The sequence below is a fragment of the Ursus maritimus genome, unplaced genomic scaffold (genome assembly GCF_017311325.1).
Source record: "Ursus maritimus isolate PB19 unplaced genomic scaffold, ASM1731132v1 scaffold_19, whole genome shotgun sequence".
Classification (NCBI taxonomy): Eukaryota; Metazoa; Chordata; class Mammalia; order Carnivora; family Ursidae; genus Ursus; species Ursus maritimus.
This window is the reverse complement of record NW_024424341.1, coordinates 41,310,644-41,330,038: the sequence shown is the minus strand read 5'-3', so window position 1 is coordinate 41,330,038 and position 19,395 is coordinate 41,310,644. Positions and strand designations below refer to the sequence as shown.

Here is a 19,395-nt window from a genome sequence, read left to right as displayed (position 1 = left end):
GATGACCCTCTCGGAGAGCAGGGTCCCTTTTGAACCCCCAGTGCCTGACCCAGGTCCTGGCACACGGAGGTGAGTTCTCTGTGTGAGGACACCCTCTCTGGATTATTCCTTCTGTAACACGATTCCCGGACAATGGCTGTTAATGTCCCTCAGAAGCCCTCCCACCCCCAACCCCACCCCGACCATGCCACGATCCCAGCAGAGGGCGCAGAATGACAGCTGCCTCTGCTAAGGACCCAGCGCCTCCTTCCACGCAGCCCCAGATCACCTAGGATGCTCACCCCTGGACAGGAAGGGTCCTTCTGCCTTGAAGACACTCCCCTAGCTGAGAGGTGTCACGCAACCAGCAGTCACGGTGGAACGCCTGCTGTAGGACTATGAGGTTAGAGCTGAACCACCCCACCAAATATGGGGGTGACAGCGGCCCCAAGCGAGAGCTCAGGGAACTTGTGCAAGCTTGGCTGAGTGGCCTAGCTGGGATGAGGTCTCCACTCCGTCATCGACAAAGGGAGATGATGAAACCTATGGCTCAGGGCTGCTGGGAGGAGAAAGGCCTGGTAAAGAGTAGACACCCCCACATGTTTCAGGGAGCTGACTTTAAAGCCAGCCAGCCAGAGACTTAAACCTGAGCTCTGCCATTTACTAGCTGTGTGTGTTCCAAAACCTCTCTGAGCCTCTGCTTCCTTGCCTGCAAACTGATGGCGTCTACCCCGTAAGACTGCTGTGAGAGTTCACTGAGGTCATACACGAGGGTCGGGACACAGTGAGCATTCACTAACTGACAGCAGCGATCACTTCCTCTTCACCACCATTATTATCGCCATCCTCTTCATCACCAACTGCCATCGCCGTCATCACCACCACCATCACCACCACCATTACCATCGCCATCATCACATCAAAGAATGATGGTCACGGGGAGCCCCAGCCCCCTCTTCCCCTTGCAGCCTGGAGCCCTTCCCTTCACAGAGGACCCACATACCTCCTGCTTCTTGGTCTGCCTGGAACTGAGGACAAAGCTCTGCCTATCCACCTTGATCCAGGAGCTCCCAGGGCTGACTGGGATTGCAGGAACCAGAGATTTCAATCGTTGGCTCTGGCCACACGATGAGAGCCCTGAGGACATAGCCCACAGAGAATCCCGCTCATTACCAAATTGGCCCCTGTGTGCTCCAGGCCAGGTGAAGGCAGAGGGAGCTAGGGAGCGAGGAGGCTCTGCTTCTCTGAAGGCTGTAGTCCCCATAACACTCCCCCTTCCTGGGCTTCCTCATCCCGTGTTCCTTCTGACCTCCTGCTTCCAGAATGTTCCAGAAGGGCTGGATGCTGTCTGCTCCTACCACCCACATATGCTCTTCATCTTGGCATTCAACGCCCCCTGAAATCCGCCCCGCCCACCTCCCCATCTTCACGTCTTACCATGTCCTTGCCACATGTGCCCCACAGCCCCGTAACTCTTGGTTATGTCAGGGGAGCCGAGATAAGCTCTGTGCTTCTGATTAGTGCTTTTTCCGGTATGGCTGCCATGCTTCGATCGCAGAAGTCAAAACAGCCATTTGAAAGGACTTATTTTAGGACGTGGAAATAGTAGCTATTGAGGGGTTGGGCGTGTGGGATCTGCAATCAGAATTTCACCCTTGTGTGCTTGGGTGAAGGGTTTGAGCCCTGTGACTCGGTTTCCCCTTCTGGAAAGAGGGTAGAAAAATAGCACCTGCCTCCCGATGTTGCAGGCACGTGAGAGGAACAAGGATCAACACAAATCCTGCTTCCATGGGACTAGCACCGCGCCTGGTTCTTCCCATCCTAGCGACAGACTTTCCCTGGTCCTGGTACGACTGCACGTCTAACCACATCGCTGCACCTGCAGGGCCTGCACTAGTCCACATCGTCCTGCGTGCACTGGCACGTGTTTGCAGAGCGAGTGAGTGAGCACACACGCACGTCTACCAGCTGTGAGTCAGCTCAGTCAGCCACAGACAGCGTGAAACATGGGACGGAGCAGAGAACGTCGGCATCTCGGGACGTAAGGTGAGCGACGCTTCAGATATATCTGCGTCTGTGTCCCTTTCTACTTCCACCTCCGTCCATTTCTACAGACACATCCATGTCACGTCCGCGTTGGAATCAGTGTTGCTGTACCTGCGTCTCTCTCTCCGTCTCCGTGTATTAATTTTAGATCCCACAGATAAGTGAGATCCTACAGCGTGTGTCTTCGTTTGGCTTCTCTGATTTATCACGGAGCGCTCTGGGTCCACCCATGTTGTCGCAACATGTTGACCGTCACGCATCTCTCACTGGTAACTGTATGTTACCTGACTCACTGGTGCCCCCACTTACTCTTGGTCAAGTGTGTAAAGTCAGGATCACAGTACCATCGACCCGATAAGCACATTCCGCTACTTGAGTCAACAACCTGCAACGTCCTTACACAAATGCTCAGCACGTAACAAACGATATAATAAAGTGTTAGCTATTGTATCTGGGTGACGATGAACGTCTTACACTTTATTGGAATCCAACAACAAACAAACAAAAAACACAACAGGAAAGCCCACGCCTGACACACCTCATCTACTCCATCTTGACAACGACTGTACTGGGTCAGACGTTGGCCCTGTGTCGGAGGTTGGCAAGCTACGGCTCTTTGCCCATTGTCCACAGCCCTCAAGCAAATGAGAAAGGGAGAGAGGGAGGAAGGGAGGAAGGTTTTTACATTATTAAATAAAGGGTCAGAAACAAAATCAAAAGAATCATCTTTGTGACACGTGAGCATTAGACACGATTCAAATCTCAGTCAAAGGTTTTGGGGACAATGCCTGTCCCTCGTTCATTCATTGTCTACGGCCACCTTCGGGCTGCGATGGCAGAGCTGAGCAGTTACGAGACGGCGCGGGCTGGCAAAGCTGAACGTATTTCCTCTGCGGCCCCTGATAGAACAGGTGGGAGGACCCCTGACCTGTGCGCAGAAACTGGCAGAGACAGAAGGCACCAAAAGGTGCATGGAAGGTCCGAGAGAGGGAGTGCGTGTGCGAGACCACAGAGCTAAGCGCCCAGCGGTGTTTCCAGCCCCTCCAGGTCAGCCGAGCGCGGTGCGCACCCCCCAGGGCCCGGCGAAGGCACAGGGGGCAGCGGTGTGGACCTCGTGGTTGGAAGGCTGTGGATGAGTGGGTTCAGGACCAAAGTGAGGATGACGTAGCTTGTGGTGCTTGGCAAGGAGGCGCTGGAGCCCGGGGGCGCAGGGACAGGGCGGTCACCGCGCCCTATGCAAGGGCCGCCATGGCCAGGTGGGAGCTGCAGGGGGCAGTCCCGCGACGCGGCTGTCAGCAGACGGCACTGGCCCACGGCCACCAGAATGAAGGCATCAGATGAAGGACGAGGGCCGAAGGCACTGAGAGACTGGGTGCGCCCATGGTGAAGACCGAGACTGGCTGCAGTGTTCTCATGCCCCCGATTTTCTCTCTTCTCCTCGTCTTTCCAAACTCTGTCCCTACCACTCCTGGCTCCCCACAGTTCTCCTCGCCTCTCCCCTCTCCCTGGGGACGTCTCTGCCTCCAGCAGTCCCTCTCCACCTCCCCTCTGCTGGATTCTTGCCCTCACCGACCTGCTCTTCTCTCCCCTTCTCCTTCATCAACCTTCCCCCTCTTCTCCCTCCTCAGTTCCAGCGCTGGTGGCCGGGGCACTGGGGCAGCGGAGGCAGCCCTCTGGCCTCCGTCCTGGAATGGGCAAGCACGGGGCGGGCCCAGAAATGATGAGAAGTCTGACCTGTTCCTCCACAGGGGAAGACCACTCCCAGGAAGTCTTTGCACAGCACCCAGACCCCGACAGTCCCAGGTGTCTTGCTGGCCCTGCTCCCAGCTGACCGCATCCCCAGGGCTGACCCCAGAGCCCGGCGCTGAAGAAGTGTCCATATGTATTTCTGGAAGGAGGGGGGATGGTGGCCGAGGGTGCAGGTCTCTGCAGTGGATTGCCCCTAGCATAGAGTAAGGATGGGGAGTCTGTGCCTCAGTTTCCTCTTGTACGATGCAGACAATGACTACACGTAACCCACAAACCCTCTGAAGACTATATGAGTTACGTAAACAGTGTCATAACAGCTGTATCCCAGCCCTGGTTATTGTTTCGACGGAGAATGGGTTCCCGTCCCTACCGGGGACAGGTCTGTTGGGCTGTGTCTAGCGTGAAAGTTGAAACTGCCGAGTGAGGACCAATGGGACGTTTAGAGTCTGTACGGAAGCATGGCCAGACCTGCTGACCATGACGCACCGGCCAGCTGCAGGAGCTTGCTACCGTTTTGCAGAGACGGAAGAACCATGGGGCGTCTGGCTGGCTCCGTCGGTGGAACACGGGGCTCGTGATCTCAGGGTCGTGCACTCAAGCCCACGCTGGGCATAGAGACTACTGAAAAATAAAACCGTTAAGAAAGAAAGAAAGAGAAGAATATATAAAGTTGATGTGCGTGTCTGTACTCGTGTGCTTTTCTCTTTAGTCAACAAATATGTTTTGTGTGCACTTCAAGGGCTGGATTTGGTGTCAGGTGCTGGAGATACAAAGATGAGCCCAATTCCCACACTCCCTTTCATTGAGACTGACGTCCTCTACCTTCAACACGGCCGAGACGGAGGGCCAGATCTGCTTATGTCAAAATTCCTGATACGCTGTTTCTTCAAAATGCTGAAATACCAGCTTTATTTTCGTTTTAAACTAACACTGGAATATACGTTCTCAAAGTAACATGAGACAGTTTTCAACCTGTGAAGGCCGGATCTCTAATCGAAAAGCGCCTGACAGGCATTTGGTTTCTCACTCAATTGTACGTCTATGACACAACATCCGTATCATGAAAAATAATAAGGCTTAATGATCAGGTCAATTCATTTACTTGAAGGAAGGATGCGGATCAGAATCAATCTGATGTAAATGACCAGAGAGTCACCGTCCCCTCGTCCTGACTGCCAGGAAGAAGGAATTAAATGTTCAAAGATACCAGGTACTGCCTACGTCAGAGAAATCTTTCCTATCACCCTAAGACCATACTCACTGCGCCTACTGGCAATGGGAGAGGTAGCAGCATGTTTTGAAAAGCAATCTCTTTAGAACTCGTACTTCCAGTATAATTCACACAGTGTTATATTAGCTTCAGGTGTGCAATATAGTGATTAAAAAGCAAATTTGTTTAAAATTAATTATTGTAACAGAAGGAAAACTACCAAACTCATTCTATGAGGCCAATACTACCTTGACCCCCAAACCAGGCAAAGACCCATTCAAAAAGGAGAATTACAGACTGATTTCCGTGATGATATGGACGCCAAAACCCTCAACAAGATCCTGGCTAAGAGAATCCAACAGTACATTAAAAGGATTATCCATCATGACCAGGTAGGATTCATCCCTGGGATGCAAGGGTGGTTCAACATTTACAAATCTATCAGTGTCATAGATTTTATCCAGAAGGAAAAAGCCAAAAATCATATGATTCTCTCAATTGATGCAGAAAAAGCATTTGACAAAATACAGCATCCTTTCCTGATTAAAACCCTTCAGAGTGTAGGGATAGAGGGTACTTTCCTCAATCTCATAAAAACCATCTATGAAAAGACTACAGCAAATATCATTCTCAATGGGGAAAAGCTGGAAGCTTTTCCCTTAAGATCAGGAACACGACAAGGATGCCCACTCTTGCCACTATTATTCAACATAGTACTAGAAGCCCTTGCAACAGCAATCAGACAACAAAAAAGGGATAAAAGGTATTCAAATCGGCAAAGAAGAAGTCAAACTGTCTCTCTTCGCAGATGACATGATACTCTATATGGAAAACCCAAAAGAATCCACTCCCAAACTATTAGAAGTTACAGAGCAATTCAGTAATGTGGCGGGATACAAAATCAATGCTCAGAAATCAGTTGCATTTCTATACACGAATAATGAGACTGAAGAAAGAGAAATTAGGGAATCCATCCCATTTACAATAGCACCAAAAACCATACGTTACCTTGGAATTAACCAGACACGTAAAGGATCTATATTCTAGAAACTACAAATCACTCTTAAAAGACATTGAAGAGGGCACAAAAAGATGGGAAAATATTCCATGCTCATGGATCGGAAGAATTAACATAGTTAAAATGTCCATGCTACCCAGAGCAATCTACACTTTCAATGCCATCCCGATCAAAATACCAATGACATTTTTCAAAGAACTGGAACAAATAGTCCTTAAATTTGTATGGAACCAGAAAAGGCCCCGAATCTCCAAGGAACTGTTGAAAAGGAAAAACAAAGCTGGGGGCATCACAATGCCGGATTTCAAGCTGTACTACAAAGCTATGATCACCTCCAAATGGATGAAAGACCTCGATGTGAGACAAGAATCCATCAAAATCCTAGAGGAGAGCATAGGCAGCAACCTCTACGACATCGGCCACAACAAATTTTTTCATGACACATCTCCAAAGGCAAGAGAAACAAAAGAACAAATGAACTTGTGGGACTTCATCAAGATAAAAAGCTTCTGCACAGCAAAGGAAATGGTCAAAAAAAGTAAGAGGCAACCCACGGAATGAGAGAATATATTTGCAAATGACACTACAGATAAAAGACTGGTATCCAAGGTCTACAAAGAACTTCTCAAACTCAATACACAGGAAACAAATAATCAAATCAAAAAATGGACAGAAGATACAAACTGACACTTTTCCAATGAAGACATACAAATGGCTGACAGACACATGAAAAAAATGTTCAAAATCATTAGCCATCAGGGAAATTCAAATAAAACCACAATGAGATACCACCTTACACCAGTCAGAATGGCAAAAATTGACAAGGCAGGAAACAACAAATGTTGGAGAGGATGTGGAGAACGGGGATCCCTCTTACACTGTTGGTGGGAATGCAAGTTGGTACAGCCACTCTGGAAAACAGTGTGGAGGTCCTTCAAAAAGTTATAAATTGAGCTACCCTATGACATAGCAATTGCACTACTGGGTATTTGCCCCAAAGATACAGACGTAGTGAAGAGAAGGGCCATATGCACCCCAATGTTCATAGCAGCATTGTCCACAATAGCTAAATTGTGGAAGGAACCAAGATGCCCTTCAACAGATGACTGGATTAAGAAGATGTGGTCCATATATACGATGGAATATTACTCAGCTATCAGAAAGAACGATTACCCAACATTTGTAGCAACATGGCCAGGACTGGAGGAGATTATGCTAAATGAGATAAGTCAAGCAGAGAAAGACAATTATCATATGGTTTCACTCATTCGTGGAACATAAGAAATAGGAAGATCAGTAGGAGAAGGAAGGGAAGAAGACAGGGGAGGTAATCAGAAGGGGGAATGAAGCATCAGAGACTATGGACTCAGAAATAAACTGAGGGCTTCAGAGGGGAGGGGGTGGGGGAATGGGATAGACCGGTGATGGGTAGTAAGGAGGGCACGTATTGCATGGTGCACTGGGTGTTATACGCTAGTAATGAATCATGGAACTTTACATCGAAAACCAGGATGTACTGTATGGTGACTAACATAATATAATTAAAAAAACATTTAAAAAATGCACATAAATAAAAGCACACCTTGAAAATGGAGAAATAAAGAAAAAGATTTTATTTTTTTATAATAATTTTTTATTATGTTATGTCACCATACAGTACATCCCTAGTTGATGTAATGTGAAAAGGAGATTTTAAAGATCCTCAAATGATTGTGGTGAATGCATACAGAGGTTTTGAAGTTAGAAATTTGTTTTCGTTTTTTTCTTTTTCTTTTTATTTTTTGATGTAAAGTTCGACGATTCATTAGTTGCGTATAACAGCCAGTGCACCACGTGTTTTTCAAATAAAATGACAAGTTAATTGTTTGGTCTTAATAACACCTCACGGATTGCATGGAGCACTGGGTGTTACAGGCACACAATGAATCATGGAACACTACATCAAAAATGAATGATGTCCTGTACAGTGACTCACACAACATAATAAAAATAATAATAATTAAATAATACCTCACGCAGGGGCACCTGGATGGCTTATTCAGTGAAGCGTCTGCCTTCAGCTCGGGTCATGATCCCAGGGTCCCGGGATTGAAACCCCCATTGGGCTCCTTGTTCGGCTGGGAGCTTCCTTCTCACTCTGCTGCTCCCCCAGCTTGTGTTCTCCCTCCACCCCCCCTCTCTCAAGTAAATAAATAAAATCTAAAAAAATAATACCTCACAGGGAACCACTGACTATCTCTGTGAAGTTTAATAGGCAAGAAGTGAAGAGAGGAATATAACACAGCTATTGGGACCAGCGGCAGTTAGCGAGGTCAGTCCATGGATATTGCAGGAGAGCACGAGAAACACAGGAGGATGCCCTATGGTGTCCCCAAAGGTATTCTGCCTGTGCGTGTGTGTGTGAAATTAAGGCTGTTTGGTAAGAGCTAATAGCTCTTCAAGAGAGATCTTTTCTCAGACAAATACCGTATTTCACATCACCGTACTAGAAGCTAAATGTCAGCACGGCTTCTGAAAATGAACGTGGGCAAGGACAGGAGGTGGCTTCCCACTGAAAACGCCAAGCAAGGCTGGTGAGAATGTGGAAGATTATTTTTCTGAGAGCTTTTTGGGTTTTTGTTTGTTGAAGGAGGCGCCACACCCAGCGGGGAGCCCCACACGGGGCTTGAACTCACAAGCCTGAGATCAAGATCTGAGCTGAGCTGAGCAGTCAGAGACTCGGACGACTGGGCCACCCAGTGCCCCTTATTTGCAGTCTTAACGGGGCTCTATCGTGGCTCGTGACTGAAGGCCAGAGCCTCGGGAGTAGCTGTTAATTACCCAAGTCCGTACAGCCTCGTGTCACTGTCACTGCCCGTGCTTCCGTGTCTCCCTTTCACAACACAGTTCCACACTGGAGCGCACGGGAGGGGAGGGGGCCCTGGAAGGAGCAGTCACCACTGCGTCCCAAGCGTCCACGCAGATCCCTACTGGGCACGCCAGGAGAACCAACCCCACCACTCCAGTGGAAATGCAAGTTGGTACAGCCACTCTGGAAAACAGTGTGGAGGTCCCTTAAAAAGTTAAAAATTGAGCTACCGTATGATCCAGCAATTGCTGCCCGCCACTCGTCCCTGCGGGACTCGGAGCACGTGCAGAGCAGAAACAAATACGAACCGTCGGCCCTACGACTTTAGCCAAGAGTGCTGACGTTCTCTGTCCCTGACCCAGAAGCCCCGTGTCTCCTCCAGCATCTATTCAATACACGAGGTGCGAAGTAGGTACGATCCAGACCTTTCGCAGCGCTGGGCAGAAAGACACGGCCCAGGCAGGAATGTCCAGCTGGTTAGGGGTCCCTGAGAGCGCAGCCCCGCGACTCTGCGACATGCGCACGGGGTGCAGTTCCTGCAGGAGCTCCCGAGGCAGCGGAAGCCGCTAGACACAGCTCTGGCTGGGGGCTGCCACCACGTCCCAAACCAGTGACAAGGGTCGTCCACGTCCATCTGTCCCTCCTCCCCTTCAGCCATCGAGAACTTCTGGGACGGTGTCCTTCGTGCCCACATCTCACACTCACACACACTCGTTCACCGTCACACACTCGTTCACACTCACACACTCATTCACATTCACTCACACGCTCCTTCACACTCATACACACACATTCACCTCACACACATTTGTTCACACTCACACACATTTGTTCACACTCACACACATTTGTTCACACTCACACACATTCACACACACACTCACTGAGAATAGGCTCTCGCTTCACTTCCTCAGAGAAATACTTTTTTAAGATATGAGTTGTGTGTGTGTGCATGTGTGTGTGTGTGTCTGTGTCCGTGTGTGTGTGTGTCTTGTGTAAGTCCGTGTGTGTCTGTCTGTGTGTGCATGTGTGCATGTCTGTGTGTGCGTGTGTGTGTAATACACCCTCCGCTGAACGGCTGCTAAGAAGTAACTCACAGTTTACAGCCCAGAGCACACCCTCCAGAATATCAGCTTATTTCCTCCCTCCTCGGCTGCGCACCTTAGACGTCAGCCTTTCTCCGCAGGAGCCTCCTGAGGGCGCCTTTCATGTCCTTGTTCCGCAGGCTGTAGATGAGGGGGTTCATCATGGGGGTGAGGACGCTGTACGATATGGAGATGATCTTGTCTCGGTCGCGGATGATCTTATCCTGAGGCATCACGTACATGGCGATGGCCGAGCCATAGAACAGCACCACCACCGTGAGGTGAGACCCACATGTGGAAAAGGCCTTGCCGTGGCCCTCCGTGGACCGCATCCGCAGCACGGTCACCAGGATCCTTCCATAGGAGGCCACGATGAAGGCAAAGGGAGCCAGCAGGGTCAGGACACTGGTGCCCACCATGAGCGACTCATAGAACTGCAGGTCAGAGCAGGCCAGCTTGAGCAGGGCCAGGAGCTCACACAAGAAATGACTGATGACCTGGCGGCCGCAGAACTCCAAGGGCATGGTCAGCAGGGGGACCACGGTCAGCAGGAACGCCACCGTCCACGAGGTCCCGGCCAGCAGGCTGCACAGCTGGGGCCCCATGCGCACAGGGTAGCGCAGGGGGTCCACGATGGCCACACAGCGATCGTAGGCCATGGCGGCCAGCAGGAGACACTCCACGACACCCAGATAGAGTCCCACGACCATCTGGGCCAAGCACTGTCCTAGCGAGACGACAGGAACGCTCACCAAGCAGTTGACGAGCACCTGGGGCACGCTGGCTGTAGTGTAGCACACGTCCAGGAAGGACAGGTTGCTGAGGAAGAAGTACATGGGCGTGTGGAGCCGGCGATCGTAGCAGATCAGGAGCAGGATGAGGCCGTTCCCCAAAAGGGTGATGGTGTAGGACAGGAGGAGCAGGCAGAAGAAGGCGGTCTGAGCCCGTGGGTACTGGGAGAGCCCGAGCAGGACGAAGGAGATCTCTGTGCTGTTCTGGCCGTCCACGCCCCTTCCAAAACTCCGGCTGGGTGGGAAATGGGGGATCATCTTGGGAGGTGGTTCGGAACCTGGCGGCTTCCTATAAATAAGGTTGGACTCTTTCAAGCCATTCATGTGTTCCTGGGCACTGCGGTGACCCCTTCACCCCTGCATTGCTCTGGCCCCTGCTGAAGAATGTCTGCTTAATACATTCCACCAGGCACAGGCACTCACAGACCCATCCAATGATATAGCCATTGATCTGTGGACTGGTGGATCGTGGAAGGGATTGGGTCGTTCCTTCACTGATTCTATTACATATTGGTTAGTGGCTGCATTCATTCATTCATTTATAACCGAGTCATTGACTCATGAAACCACTGATGGATGGATTCACTCATTGTTTCTTTAATGCATTTATTCATTCATCCAACAAGCACCTCTGAGCAGCTTCTAACTCGTCCAGACTCGATCCCAGGCAATGAAATTACAGTGAGGAATGAAAACAACAACAAAAAAAGCCCGAGCTGAAGGACTTGATAGACAAAAGACAAATTTGAAAAGTCACACTAATGTGGTAAGTGCTAAGACCTTGCTCTGTTCCCACCGTGCTCCCTTCCCTGAAAAACTGTTTCTGCACGTGTCCTTTCCCAAGGTCTGCCACTTCTAGAAGTTTATCCTGCCCACAGATCACATCTGCAAACTGAGATCCATAGGATTAGTTTCAAACAGACTTTTAAATTTTTTAAAAAGTTTATTCATTCATTTATTTAAGTCATCTCTATACCCACCCCGAGATCAAGAGTCTCACGCTTTTCCAACTGAGCCAGGCAGGCGTCCCTCAGATTCATGTTTAAAAACATAAATGCTAGGCTGCATTGCAGAAGATGGAAACTATCTCAATATTGAGAAATATGGGACAGGGTAAAGCAATTGTGGCCCATGCATGACAAGAACACTGTGCAGAAGTGAGAAGAATAAGGAAACGATGTATACTGATATACTGATAGATAGATAGATTTCTAATTATTTCCTCAACTAGAAGTGTGGAAGCGGGTGTGGTGGAGGCAGTAATTACATGGGAACACTCGGGTATGCGTCAGGGAAGGAGAGAACAGTAGCTACCCTTTTATTTTTTAACGGAGAAGAAAACACGTTGTATACCTTTATCTCCTCCGTCGACCTGACACCCAAGGTGAACTGTCATTTGAAGATGAGAGAGGACGTGTCGGAAACCAGGACAAAGGAGCACGGTTAGGAGCACGGTTAGGAGCACTACAGTACCCGCCCAGCACCTGCAGGACTTTCTGACATGAGCGGAGGGACCCTGTCCTAATGAGGGGATAAAATGCTTCCTAAGGTAGGAGAAGGAAGGGAAGAATAAGGGGGGTAAACAGAAGGGGGAAGGAACCACGACAGACAATGGACTCTGGGAAACAAACTGAGGATTTCAGAGGGGAGGGGGGTGGGGAGACAGGATAGCGTGTGACGGTGACAGGTATTAAGGAGGGCACATACTGCATGGAGCACTGGGTGTTATATGCAAACAATGAATCATGGAACTTTACATCAAAAACTAAAGATGTACTGTATCGTGACTAACATAATAAAACATTAAAAAAAAAAAAAGATTCCTAAGGAAATGATGGGAGGGCGTTGGGAGGAAAAGGGACCTGATTAGCATGGCCAGGAGGGACAGGGAAGAGCATGTCAGGCAGAGGAAATGGGATGGATGGCTGGGAAGATGGATGGATGGACGGATGGATGGACGGACAGACGGGTGGGTGGGTAGATGGAAGGATGGAAGGAAGGACAGATGGATGGATGGATGATGGAGGGATGGACAGTTGGATGGACAAGTAGATGGAAGGGTGGAAGGAAGGAAGGACAGATGGATGCATGGATGGACGGATGGATGGACGGATGGACGGACGGACAGACGGATAGGTGGGTAGGTGGGTGGGTAGACGGAAGGGTGGAAGGAAGGACAGATGGATGCATGGATGGACGGATGGACGGATGGACGGACGGACGATAGACGGATGGATGGGGAGGTGGGTAGGTAGACGGAAGGGTAGAAGGAAGGAAGGACAGATGGAAGGATGGATGCACGCTGAGGCTGTATCAAGTTAAGCATCCTCTTCCCACGCTCCTCCCATACCAGCCACACACCTGGCTCCAGCGGAGTCTAACCCGGGAACTTCACCCCTTCCTTCCATGAAGAGGCCACACCAGCAGGAATCAGGCTGCTCTCACACTCTGGGGAGAACAAGGTCATTCCAAGGAGCCCGTGTACAACATCTTGGTCCCCGGCACCTTCCCAAGCAGCATCCCTGAGAATAAGAACATCTCATCTCCCTCTGTCTGTATCTTTTTCTTGAGTCTCCCACAGAGTTTCCGGGAAGCCCGGAGGGGACGGGTGGAGCCGAGGCAGGGGGAGAACTGAGCAGAGAGAGGTAAGTGACTTAAGTCGTCAGCTCTACCCCCAACACCACCCCCGCGGTCTCTGGAGGCTCCTGGGCACCACCTGGGGATGCTTGTTAGCAGAGGTTGGCCTGGGACGCGGGAAAACAACCTTCACGGATCTCTCAGAGGCATCAGAGGAAAAGTTTGGTGTGAGGGGATCGCTCCCCCCTCCAGAAACTGGGCTGCTTACTGCAGACCGAGACTCGGGGTGTGGGTATGTGGGGACCGTCTCAGCCACACCACGGGTTGGCTCTGGGGCCTTCCTGAGAGTCACGTTCCCCGGCTGTAAAGTGGAGAGAGGAATCCCAGCTGTCGTGGCCCAAGAAAGGGCTCACGGATGGGAAGGGAGTAGCCCCAGTGACTGGACCGGCTTGGTGCCTACAGCAGGACCCAGGTGCTCTCCTGTAGGACACCTACAATTTCACGGCCTGTGCACCTCAGACAAGGCCATTCTACGACCGCCAAGCAGTGAGGCAGTAACAGGACCCACCAGTAATCGTGAGTGAACACGGACAGAAGTTAGCATTCACCAAAGACAAGGCCTCGCCAACCTGTAGGGCGTCCAACCCATCCCAGTGCTCACAAGGCTGTCCCGCTTTTAGGACTGGAAGCACTGGGTCCCAGAAACCTGTCAGTGCGGCTGCTCAGGCCTGCTTGTGACCTGGAGACATGTGACCTTGAGACAGCACCTTGTTATCCTTTGGCCTTCAGTCTGTCCAAGACAATGAGGGGACTGGAGTCCGTCACTGATTTTCAAAACCCCTTTCTATAGAAAGTAGGGTTTTTTGGTGGGTGTGTTGGCCCCAAAGAAACAAAGGCAAAGCTTTCTTGAAAAAGATTGCATGATCTCCAGACGCCTGGGTGGCTCATTGGTTAAGCGTCTGCCTTCGGCTCAGGTCATGATCCCGGGGTCCTGGAATCGAGTCCAGCATCCGGCTCCTTGCTCGGCCAGGAGTCCGCTTCTCCTCTTCCTCTGCTGCTACCCCTGCTTATGCTGTCCCTCTCTCTCTCTCTCTCTCTAACGAATAAATAAATATCTTTAAAAAAAAGAAAAAAAAAGGTTGCACGAACTCACTTGCATGTGGGTGTGAAACAGTGGAATACTTAGAAGCAGAGAGTAGAGCGCTGGCCGCAGGGGTGGGCAATGGGGAGAGGCGGTCAGACGGTTGCACTCCTACAGGGTAAAGAAGTCTGGAGATCTACTGAACAGCCGGACTACACTGAGTAACACTGGATCGAATCCCGGAAACCTGCAGAGACAGCTTTCAGGCGCTCCCGCCACACACACAACACGGCAACCGTGCAGCTGGACTGTCCGAGCCGGTTCAGTCGGAAACGCACATCAGTCATCCGCTGTGCACCTTAAATATACGCATTCTTACTAACAATTAAACGAAAAAGAAGCAGGAAAGAGCAACTGCACAGATGGGAGCATGTTATAAATTTGAGTCATCAATACTTTTAGGTTTTCTGTTTGACCGATATTGAATGTTTATAAATTTTGTGCTGCCTCAGTCTACGTCCCACGAGCGTGAGTGTGCGTGTGCGACGCGCGTGCGAGAAACGGGACAAACCGAATCTGAAGTTTACGTGGGAATATAAAGGAACAATCCAAACGGGAAGCGAGGCTGATCTCAAAGCTACGGAAATGAGCACCGAGGCAATCTGCCCGAGGAACTCGCAAGGAGCGGAGATACTGACCAACGCACACACCTTTAACTTGCAGGGGAGAGGACGCTGCGGAAAAGTGAAGACAGAAGAGCGTTTTCAATAAATGGATAGAAGCCAATTCACAATTATTAAGAGGGAAAAAATATTTTTTCTCAGTTTTGCACGATTTCCTTTTTTGAATGTGTGAAAGTTGCTTCTTTTTTTTTTTTAAAGTAAGCCAACTAAAATACTTTTCTTCCTGAAAACAAAAACATTCCTCTTGGAGAAAACCAGAAATACACAGGCACAAAGCAGAAAGTAAAAAGTACATTTACTTCCAACGTGCGGAGATCTCCCCCATTTGCAGTCTGGCACGTTTCCCTCAGGTCTTTTCCTTTTTCTAGGTGACGTCCAGTTGACACACAATATTGTATCGCTTTCATCTGCACGACACGGGATTCCACAGTTCAGCTCTACGCAGCACACGGCACTCAGCGCGGGAAGCGCGGTCACCATCGGGCAGCGTACGCGCTGTTACAGTACTAACTACGTTCCCGGTGCTGTATTTTTGTTTCTTGCCTTTTTGATACAACCATTCTGACGGGTGTGAGGTGACATCGCATTGTGGTCTCAAACCTAAGTTCCCTCTAAAGGAAAAAGGTAACAACAACAACAGCAAAACCAACTCTTGGAAGACAAGATGCGATCCATGCTCTGGGGTCTGTGTAGACCTCTGACCCAGTGCACTTGATAAACGTGGCTACGTCAATCCTAAGTATCCTATCCAAAAAGGGGGGAATGAAAAGTCAAGGTATGTCATGGGAAGTTATTTGTAACACGTACGTTTGAAAACAAGCTCATATCCTGAACACAGAAGTGACTCCTATATATTAATGAAGTATTAGGACTTCATCAAGATAAAAAGCTTCTGCACAGCCAAGGAAACAGTCAACAAAACTAAGAGGCAGCCCACGGAATGGGAGAAGATATTTGCTGATGACGCTACAGATAAAGGGCTGGTATCCAAGATCTATAAAGAACTCCTCAAACTCAACACTCAAAAAACAAATAACCTAATCAAAAAATGGGCAGAAGACATGAACAGACACTTCTACAAAGAAGACATATGAATGGCCAACAGATACATGAAACAATGCTCCACATCACTGGCATCAGGGAAATACAAATCAAAACCACATTGAGATATCACCTCACACCAGTCAGAATGGCTCAAATTAAAGACTCAGGAAAGACAAATGTTGGCGAGGATGTGGAGAAAGGGGATCCCTCTTACACTGTTGGTGGGAACGCAAGCTGGTACAGCCACTCTGGGAAACAGTATGGAGGTTCCTCAAGACATTAAAAATAGAGCTACACTATGACCCAGCAATTGCACTACTGGGTATTTACCCCAAAGATACAGATGTAGTGAAGAGAAGGGGCACCTGCACCCCAATGTTCATAGCAGCAATGTCCACAATAGCCAAACTGTGGAAGGAGCTGAGATGCCCTTCAACTGACGAATGGATAAAGAAGATGTGGTCCACACATACAATGGAACCAGAAAGGATGAATAGCCACCATTTGCATCGACATGGATGGAACTGGAGGGGATAATGCTGAGTGAAATAAGTCAAGCAGAGAAAGACAATTATCATTCGGTTTCACTCATTTATGGAACATAAGGAATAGCACAGAGGACCACAGGGGAAGGGAGCGACTCCTACAAAAAGGAGAGGGGAAAAAATTTGAGTAGAAAACACTGGGGAAGAAATTGAAACTAGCACGTCAGAAAGGGGATTTCGAATGGACATTCGATGTATGAAAAAACCCACACATTTGTTAACACTCAGGAAAATGCAAAAGAAAACTTAGGACACATTACCGCAAACCCTCATATGCAGCAAAGATCAAAGGAGAGCTTCCGGCCACGTTTTGGCATGGAGGACGTGGGGCCGGGTTCGTTCAGCCCCGCGGGGAATGCAAATCGGTCCCGCGCAGCAACACATCCAGCAGGATCTCCGTGTCACGCAGACAGATCCCATGACAAAGCCCTCCCACTCCTACGTGGGTTTTCAGTGGTCACGCACAGACGTGAGCACCGTGACACGCACCAGGTCTTACAGCAGAGCCAAACCAGAAACCGCACAAACGTGAGAACTTTTACCATGAGAACCCATGAAACAGTCACCCCCCAACAAAGCAGTAAAAACGACCAAGTGACAGCAGCACACAGCACAATTAAATCTCACAAACGTGCTGAAGAAGATATCCGAGAACAGCTAGTGTATGAATCCGTGAATGGAAAGTCCAGAAACAGGGGCGCCTGCGGGGCTCAGTCCAGAAATAGGGGTGCCTGCGGGGCTCAGTCGGTTAAGCGTCTGTCTTTGGCCCTGGTCATGATCTCAGGGTCCTAGGATCCAGCCCTGCCTCTCCCCCACCTGCCTCTCCCCCACCTGCCTCTCCCTCCCACCCCCTGCCTCATGCTCTGCTCATGGCGTGCAGTCAGCTTGTCCCTCTCCCTCCGTCCTGCTCCCCCCACCCCACCCACGCTCACACCAACCCTCCCGCTCCCACGAGCTCTCCCCCCTCTCTTTTTCTCAAATAAATAAATAAATCTTTTTTTTTAAGTCTTTGTAAGGAGCCTGTGCATCTTCCGTGATTCGAGACTGCCATCTACCGCCCACATGGGTACGCGATGAACTCCGAGGCACTCTGCATTAGAGCAAATGAATGAGACACTTTTATAACGAGCATGTTTCTATTTGTTTGGGGTTTTGCTGTGGTTTAGTAAGACTGTTTCCCCGGGGACTATAACAGTGCTCACACCAGGGTCTGGGCACGGCCGTGCTCGGCTTGGGTGCGATGCCCGCAGCCCCGGCGTAGACTCAGCCGGGTGAGTGGACTTCACACCCGCTCCCTGGACGCTGCCTGCCCGCGGACGACACTCCCACAGCCGGGCAGCCCTGGCTGTGAGCGAGGCCTCGGAGGGTCTGCATTTGACAGCTGGGAACGCTGGGCAAAGTCAGAGGGCAAGTCTCCCGCGGTTCCGGCCCTGAGCCCGCGTCTCCCACATCCGCACCCCATCCTGTCTCTGAACATTGGGGGACCGGCCATCCCAGACCTGGCTTCTTCCTCTGCCCTCTGGCTTGTCTTTGTGGTTTCACCAGGGTCCTACTAAGGCAAAGATGGGCAGGGAAGGGGTCTTGAGACTGCAGTTTGGTTGTTCATAGGGTAATCCCCAAACTATCCTTCAAGACCCCCCACCCCACACACGCCATGAAGAGATGCATCTGGGCTTTGCCGGGCTTGCACAAAATGGAACTGATAATTGCATGAGTCACAAACTTTTACACACAGCAGCTAAACAGAACTGGAAATGACAGTCATTAAGAGTGTGTTACTTTTGGGGCGCCTGGGTGGCACAGCGGTTAAGCGTCTGCCTTCGGCTCAGGGCGTGATCCTGGCGTTATGGGATCGAGCCCCACATCAGGCTCCTCCACTGGGAGCCTGCTTCTTCCTCTCCCACTCCCCCTGCTTGTGTTCCCTCTCTCGCTGGCTGTCTCTATCTCTGTCGAATAAATAAATAAAATCTTTAAAAAAAAAAAAGAGTGTGTTACTTTTCCAAGAAGTGGGGCAGGGGAGGTACACGTGAGGCAGAGTGAACAGGCTTTGGATTGGCTGGTTTGAGTCATTTCCATGGGCTCAAGGGCCTAGGGGCTGCTTGGAGGTGCCCCGTACCTGCCCTGGGGGGTGAGGGCCGATGGACGTTGGCCCACCCAGGAGAGCCCGAGGGAGCAGGCGACAGGTGTGGGCTCTGTATTGGCCGGTGTGCATACAAAGACACACTCTGCCTGCCATTCTCTAGGCCTGGGCTGCCTGGGAGGCACCGTGCCCAGGTGAAAAGGATCAGAAATACAGAAATACAGAAATACACACCTTCACAAAACTCCTCTACTCCCTGGATGTGGGCAGTCACCCTCAGCAAGACCACCGCCCCCGAATTCCAGCTGATCAAAATATTCGACATCACTGAATAAAAAGCCCCACACCGGCTCTCCTATTCTCAAACCTCTGACTCTCCCGTCACCAAACCACGAGATTCCTTCTTCCCTGACAGAAGTAGCAAAACAAACAGAATATTTTAGTTTTTTTTTTTTGACAAGAAATCACTTATGGTTATTTTTGCTCTTTGGACCTTTACATTCCCCAGTGACAACCCTGGTACCAGCAGAAAACCAGACCCCTAGCTCCGTTCTTTCTACCACACGCCAAGGGGCTCCCATTTCAGTGGTGGGAGAAGCAATAAACAGGTGTGGGAATACAGGAAGTATCAGCATTGTGGTGGAAATAAGGCAGGGGAA

The 19,395-nt window shown here is 50.0% G+C and overlaps 1 protein-coding gene across 1 annotated transcript; it reads right to left on the bottom strand.

The window, feature by feature from the left end:
- Window positions 1–10,012: 10,012 nt before the first annotated feature.
- Window positions 10,013–11,050, bottom strand: LOC103680411 (olfactory receptor 13H1-like). Its single transcript, XM_008709947.2, has one exon. It carries the CDS (start codon window positions 11,048–11,050, stop codon window positions 10,013–10,015), a length of 1,038 nt encoding a protein of 345 aa, XP_008708169.2.
- Window positions 11,051–19,395: the final 8,345 nt, after the last annotated feature.

Coding starts and splice junctions, on each gene's coding strand:
- LOC103680411 (XM_008709947.2), bottom strand. CDS start 11,050: ATGAATGGCTTGAAAGAGTCCAACCTTATTTATAGGAAGCCGCCAGGT.